At 34.8% G+C, this 8022-nt stretch overlaps 1 protein-coding gene across 1 annotated transcript; it reads left to right on the forward strand.

The window, feature by feature from the left end:
- Positions 1-709: 709 nt before the first annotated feature.
- Positions 710-6504, forward strand: LOC141337821 (uncharacterized). Its single transcript, XM_073843409.1, has 5 exons — positions 710-1083; positions 3720-4055; positions 4294-4632; positions 4952-5076; positions 5357-6504. The coding sequence occupies exons 1-4, from the start codon at positions 1032-1034 to the stop codon at positions 5059-5061; spliced, it is 837 nt and encodes a 278-aa protein (XP_073699510.1). The 5' UTR covers positions 710-1031; the 3' UTR covers positions 5062-5076; positions 5357-6504.
- Positions 6505-8022: the final 1518 nt, after the last annotated feature.

Genomic DNA, 8022 nt, shown 5'->3' on the forward strand with positions numbered 1-8022 from the left:
AGTTTTCTTTTTGTTTGTTTTTTTGGCCTTTGATCCCCTTCCGAAGTGAAAAGCTTCTACCATTTAGTCTGTAACAATAACGTCTCTTTTGTGTGGAACTTGAAATTATCTTTGTGGTCATTCTGAGCTGGGACAGGAGAGAGGGGTGTTCTTTTCGTTAAAATTCTATTTTTTTTACTTATCTTGTCACTGGCCTCCTAACCTAGACTGGGAGGTCGTAACAAATATATATATATATATATATATATATATATATATATATATATATATATATATATATATATATATGTATGTGTGTGTGTGTGTGTGTGTATATATATATACACACACACACACACACACACACACACACACATACACACACACACACACACACACACACACACACACACACACACACACAATGTAAATTTGTCTCCATATGTATGTGTAAAGTTGCCATTTAATGATATAATAATCATTTTAAATGGTTATTTATGTTGATATATTGTATTTTACAATATAATACAATTTATAGCATCTGTACCATGCATGAAAGGCTTTACAAATAAGCTATCACAAAAACAACGCTCACTGAGCTACAGCAAAAAAAAAAAAAAAAAAAAAAAAACGAAGAAAACTTGCACTTTCCCCACGGTCCCTTATTGAAAGCTCCGTGAGAGCGAGCTCTCCCGGCTTAATGCACATTGCGACGGCTTGTGCGGGGCAGTGCTCATTATACAGAGCGAAAATACTGAAAATGAAGGCTGTGAAACATGATCAGCTATGCCCTTTTGGCTGTCACACCGTTAGACTTTTTAGAGCAAGTCGTTTTAAAGTTATTGGTGTTTATCGCTGAATGTGTCACGAATATCAAAAACAAAACCAATTTAACCCCGGTAAGTTTTACTCCCTACATTGTGTCCCTGCAGGGTATATTTGATCAATTTGGTTCCTGAGAATTACTTTCACTTTTTAGGATACTGCTAAAAGAAGTCGCTATACTAAAGAAGAAGAGCAAAACGCGTTTTGAATCAGAATCTGAGGGGACAATGAAGCTGTTCTTTAATTCGCTTGCAGGGATCTTGTTTTTGTTCGACCACGGTAAGACCGTTATTTGTTTCAACCATTTTTCTGACTTCTAATTTTGTGGTAGTTTATATACTGTAAGGTGCTGCGTTGACGATAGGATAGGGTGACTACAGCGCCCACCACAGAAATAATTACGGTGTTTACGATCCAAAAATAAACCTGACACAGATGAAATGCAGTGGCCTGGAAAAATCCAGACCCAAATAAGAGATAGGGCCGATTGCAGAACAGCAGAACCATACGTCACAGCAGTCACACGGCAGCAGGCTCAGCCGGTAGTGGGCGGAGTCTCCAACTCAGATCGAAAGTGTGTGAAAATAATTATCAACTTATATTTTTTCTTTTCCTTTTCTTATTTTTAATGTTGTTTCTTTATAACGTGTTGTATGTTATTTAAAAATGATAATAATAATAATACAAATGATTTATTAATGATAAACACCAGAAATTGCACTTCTTATCTTTGTGAAGTGTTTCAAAGCTGTTAATGTTAAGTCAGTATTTAATTTAAAGTTAGTTTTTAATTGAAAAAAATAAATATAAATACATATTTATAAATATATATGTGTGTATTCGCGCCTGTTTAAATTATATATGTATTTAATCGCGCCTATTTAAATTATATACGTGTGTGTAACATTTTTGTTGTCTTAAAAGATAAACAGTATAAACTGAGTGCAAAGCTTAAACAAAAAAAAAACAAAACCTGAGCAATAGAACGTTTTTATATAGTTAAACTATATTTTTACTTAATAATTTCAGGATTAACCAGTTTTTCATAGTACTTAAACCATGTACTATACACTATACGCATCATTAACTGGATTTTCAAAAAAAATATTACAAAAATCAAACAAATGTTATAGCACAGAAGGCACACATTTGACAACAATAATAACCACACATTACTCACCTAACTAAATTAGGTTAAACCTATGCAGTTAATCCTGAGGCATGTTTGTTCACACACTCTTTAAGGAAAATGTCCATATCAATATCATCCTTAAATTCAAAGTGAAACACGAAGGACTCTTTGGCCAGCAGACTCTCATCATTTGTTTCTGCAGTTCTAAAAGTTCATTATGTTGCTGCACATGAAATATAACGCGGATAACATTAAATATATATATATATTTTTTTTTTTTATCAGGTAACACATTGATTATTTATAACTCAAACCCATTTCTCCACCCGTCCCTTGATCGCGCATATCCGCCATGTTTGTAGTTTTGTTTTTTTGTTTTTACACTTTTTATGCGTATTTGTAGTTCTAATCGAATTTTCGTTCACCGCGTAACGTGTTGTGGGTGCATTGATCCGTATGTCGTATTCTGAAGTTAAGTAGTAGACCACCCGGAAATCTTTGGAATACTTTTTAAACATAATACGATTTGGGACATACTAATTCTATTTGCGAATACTATTTAAAACGCATAGTTTGTGAATTGGGACCTGATTGGGTTGCAGCAGGAGACTCCGCCCACAACCGGCTGAGCCTGCTGCTGCCGTGTGACTGCTGTGACGTATGGTTCTGCTGTTCTGCAATCAGTCATTATTGGATCTATTAAGATTATGGGTCTGGGATCGAGCAATGAAAACTGCCTAACTCGAGGGGCGGCACCGAGCATGCATTTGAAACTCTAACTGCACGCAATTGGATAACGCCACGACCAATCACAACAATACACGCTTAGCTACCAGCAGAGCTAAATGAAGTTTCATTAACAAAGTTCGCGAGAAGCGCGTCAGATGCTTAGCGTAAACATCACAAGTCAATCAGCGCCATAGGTTTAAATACAGCTGACTCACCTCAATTCACTCGATGGTTTATCAGTAAACCCCCACCACCCCATCTCTTCACTCCGAGTTCTCGCTACTCCCATTGGGGGGTAACGTAGGCTACTCTGGGTTCGGGCCACTCCTGAGCTCGGAGCCCTTCACCGGACAGCACGCCAAACATGCACTACTATTCTCCGGCTAATTATATGTAAGCGTGAACTCGTGAACTGATAGATTAAACTCTTGCCGTATCCAGTCGGCAAAACAGCAAAAACGTCCTTCTTGCAAAGGAACGATTCGAGTTTTCGGTTTTCTGTTCCTCCTTTTATATGGAAAGCCAAGTCTAACTCGTTCATTGTAGCGGCCAAAGCCGTTTCAAACAATTTGTTGTTCATCTCAAGCGACAGCGATCTTTCAAAGTTTACTATATGATTCGGACGTCGCAGTGCTGTCATCATCACCTTAGCTCGCCTCTGTCCCGCCTACATCAGATACACCAATTTGATTGGTTCCCACTATTGCTTACGTATTGCAGTAACCTGCATCACTGCTCGATGCCAGAGTGTCTTGCAGAGACAATTCAAATTGTGCTCTCACGAGACCTCTGGATTTCCAGGGTAGAAATGCAGACCAACTGTTGCTGGAAATTTATGTGGAAAAGTTTTAGTGGCCTTGTATGTAATCAGGTCAATATCATACGTCAGTAAAAGTTGATATATTTTACATCAATGCATATACAAATAAAGACTTGTGGAATGTGGATTTTAGAAAATTGATATCTAGATAAAACATTTTCACAGTAATATTGAAGCAGTGCATTATATACATATTATTATTATTTTTTTTTATTATTTATTTTTTTTCTTCAGTTGCATCTGGTGTTGGATCAGATACAATTTTGGTCTCTGTGATGGAGGGAGATTCAGTGATTTTTCACACTGATGTTGAAACAAACCAACAAGAAGATATTAAATGGTATTTCAACAGTATTCGTATTGCGCAAATCAATGGAGATCTTAGTTTGATCTGTACGGCTGTTCAGTGTAATCAAGGTACTGAGAAATTCAGTGACCGACTGAAGCTGGATAATCAGACTGGATCTCTAACCATCACAAATATCAGAAACACAGATGCTGGAGATTATGATCTGAAGATCCTTGGCAGAAACAGCAGCAGTGACAAAATATTTAATGTCATTCTCAACGGTGAGTGGTTAATGTTTTGTTGTAGTTGTTTTTTTTTTTATGAAAAGCTGCAGTTGAGCTCAGATGCAAACAAAGCAAGCTGGTTCTATTTAAATAAGGATTCAAAAGAAAATATGTAAACAAAAATAATGCAAGAAGGGGCTTGTTGATTTAATCTTCACAGTTCTTTTTATATTGGCGAGTTTGTTATTATTTTCAGCAGAAAGATCATCTTGACAGTTGTTGGTTTGTGTTTCAGGTGTCCCTGCTGCTGAACAAGAAGAAGTGAAGAGAAACGAGGGAGACTCTGTCACTTTAAATTGTAGTGAAATACCAAAACAAAATGATGCATTGACGTGGCATTTTAATGACACTCTCATTGCTCAATTGACTGGTGATCCCAAAAAAGCCTGTATAGATGTTCAGTGTGAAGATGGTGGTGTGAGATTCAAAGGCAGACTGGAGGTGAATCCGACTGGATCTTTGACCATCAAAGACACCAGAACCACAGACTCTGGACTTTATAAACTACAGATGAACAGCAGCTACAGCAGCTACAGCATCACCAGAGTGAAAAGATTTAGTGTCACTGTCACTGGTGAGTATATAATCAAGGCATTTCCTGTTTGGTTGTGGACTGTTGTGGACATTAGTAACATGCAAATGCTTAATATTGATGAATAAAGTTGAACATTGTTAAATATTGTTTAATAAAGTTTTATTTTGAGTTCACAGTGATTGTGATGTTTTAACTGCTATTGCTAAAAACAGCAGACAGTGCCATTTCTTAGTTAAATATCTTACAATGTTTGACCAAAGTAGAAAGGTGTAAGTGTCAGTGAAAGATAATGTCAAATACTGAATGGATTATCATTCACTCTCTTGTAATAATGACTGTCTGTCTTTGGCTGTCCCAGATTTGGGTCTGTCTTCAGCTGCAGTAGCAGGAATAGTTGGTGCTGTTGTTGTGCTGGTGGGTGCGGTTGTAATTGCTGGTGTGATTTACTGTCGCCACAGAGGATATTAACCAGCAGCACAGAATGTAAGTATTTCAACCTAAATGTGCAATATGGATATTTTTGGTCCTTTATTTTAAACATCACAGAAACAGTTCTTCACCAGAAAAAAAAAACAAAACAAAACAAAAAAACTGTCATAACTCCCAAATAAACTAAATAATAACTTCGTATTACTGAGCTACAAAAGATGACTGTTTGATGCAGCTGTTTTAAATATGTAGGAAAAGAAAACCTTTCCTGTTGTGTTCATGTAACTGACACATCAGTTACTTTTACCATTTGTGAATCTGTGTTTTATTACAGGACAATGATGGTAATAAATGGTCACCAAAGCCAAAAGACATCACTTTGAGGCATACAGGATGTCCTTGAATCAGACTTATGAGGCTGCCTAAAAAATGACCTGGACAGGAATTTTGAGCGATTATCTTTTTCTTATCCTTCGCACAGATGTATTACTGCTAATCCAGTATAACTTATTATTTTGTCCTGCCTGTTTACATCCTATTTTAACTGATAGAACTGACTGCGTTTTTTCACAATTACCTCACCAAGAAGGGCATTAGGACCTCCTCACAATGTCTCATACTGGAGAACACAAGGACCTTTCATAGTCTGCATTACTGATACACTCTACATGTTTCTACTCTTCATGACTGATATCATTGTGTTGTTATGCGTATGGTTTCGCCACAAACAGCAACCCTGGCTGGATCAACTAAATAAAATGGCTTTTTAGTTGTTATATGTCGACCAGCTACAGCGGAACCAAAACCAGCCTTAAGATGCCTGGAAGTTCACTGATTCATTTTAAAGTTGCTGAAACACTTTGACTTTGCTGAGAGTATTAATGATGTTCAGTGCTTCTTACTCGATTTTGTGTAGAATGTTGTTACCATTATGTGTTACATTAGAGATGAGTTTAGACAGGACATATTGGAGCTTGCATTGGTATCATACGGATTACTTTATCAGAGAGTATTTTTTTCGACGTGGCTAATTTTACATTTAAACGTTGATATTTCAAGCTTTCTATACATATATTTCTCATGTATGTGCGGCAGGTATTTACAGAGATTCAGGTTGTTTTATTTACGTGTCTGTGAAGAGAGGTGGCAGAGACAGAGACTGCACCCTGTTTATTTTACAAAAGCACATTGTTTTCTTGGTAGTATGACACTGTTCTTGTTAGTATGACACTGTTCTTGTTAGTATGACACTGTAAAAAAATTACTGTAAAATTTACAGCAAGTTACTGGCAACTTTGGTTGCCAGTAATACTGTAATTTTTTACAAGTGCACTGTAAATTATTAACTACAGTTTTACTGTTAAAATACAGCAATTTTTTGTATATATACAAGCAACAATATATACATTTTTAGAGCTGCTACTGTGAAATTGCAGCAATAGTTTGCAATTTTACAAGTGTACTGGAAATCATTAAATAACGTTTGACTGTAAAAAATATTGTACTACTTTAATTTGTGTATTCTTTATTTGCAGTATTTATTTTCCAGATTGCTGAATAATAATGACTAGCAATTTAAACAATTTATTAACTGCATAAGCTTTAAACAATATTTAACTGCATAAAGTGTTGTATAGTATGAAACTCAGTGCACCCATTATTTAATAAAAACAAAAATAATAATAATTTGACACATCTTAATCTTGAAAAACAGGTCCAATTTTATTTAACAACTCTCTTATTTAATAACTCTCAAATTTGTATTAAAGAAATGTCATAGAACAGTGTATTTAGTATTATTCTGAATTCCAAAATTAATTGGGCATGAAAATATTTACTTGAAACATATATTACCCTGCTAAATGTTAAGTTTAACCAATATTTAGCCAAAGTTTAACCAACATCAAGTTAACCAACATGGTCATAATTAAATGGTTCTAAATACCATAAAGACAGTGATGAATTTTCACAACTTCACGAACAGTCCAACATGGCCAAACAACAAGGCCTCAAGTGAGTCCAACAAAACTTCTGATCAAAAAAGGAGAACAGTTCAGCTCCAGATGCTGTTCCATCCCAGGATGCAAAGAGTGGCTAAAATATAGAAAAGAACAAAAAGGGCAATACATTAGATATTTTACAAAACAATGATACAGTCAGACACAGACAGAGGGATGACAGATACAGTCAAAGGCAGAGGGAGTGATGATTGTTACAGTTAGATCAGTATGATATTAAACAGTACAATTGTGAAAATTACAATTTTTACAAGTTACTACAAGTTTTATATTTTACTATAATTTCAAATATAATTTATTTCTGAGATGCAAAGCTGAATGTTCAGTATCATTACACCAGTGTTACATGATCTTTCAGAGATCATTCTCATTTATTATCAATATCCTGATTTATTGTCAATGTTATTGTCAATGTTGTCAGTGTATGTTTTGGAGCCTGTGATACCTTTTTAGGATTCTTTGATGAATAGGTTTCAAAGAACAGCAGTTATTTAAAAGATACATTTTGTCTAAAAATATAAATCTTTACAATCAATTTCAATGTAACATGCTTGTTGGATAAAAGTAAAAAAAAAATAAATCCATGAAAGAATCCTGAAAAAAGTATCACAGGCTATTAAAAATATTAAGCAGCACAATTGCTTCTAACATTGATAATAAATCAGCATATACAATGATTTCTAAATGATCATGTGACACTGGAGTAATTAGAAGACTAGAGTATTGATGCTGAAAATTCAGAAATAAATTACATTTTTAAGTATATTAAAATGGATAAAACATTTAACATTTTAATAATAATTCACAACATTATATTTTTTTCTGTATTTTTGATCAATTAAATGCAGCCTTGATGAGCAGAAGATACTTATTTCAAAAAATAAAACCTACTGATCACAAACTTTTGAACGCTAGTGTACATAATAAACATAATAAAAGGAAAAGATCTTGGTGTATGTGTACTTACATGTCAGTAATTCCA

The sequence above is a fragment of the Garra rufa genome, chromosome 7 (genome assembly GCF_049309525.1).
Source record: "Garra rufa chromosome 7, GarRuf1.0, whole genome shotgun sequence".
NCBI lineage: Eukaryota > Metazoa > Chordata > Actinopteri > Cypriniformes > Cyprinidae > Garra > Garra rufa.

Bases quoted from the DNA above. Each gene is read 5' to 3' on its own strand.
- LOC141337821 (XM_073843409.1), top strand. From the start codon at position 1,032: ATGAAGCTGTTCTTTAATTCGCTTGCAGGGATCTTGTTTTTGTTCGAC. The intron at 4,056-4,293 runs GTGAGTGGTTAA...TTTGTGTTTCAG, and splicing joins ATTTAATGTCATTCTCAACG to GTGTCCCTGCTGCTGAACAA. The intron at 4,633-4,951 runs GTGAGTATATAA...TGGCTGTCCCAG, and splicing joins ATTTAGTGTCACTGTCACTG to ATTTGGGTCTGTCTTCAGCT.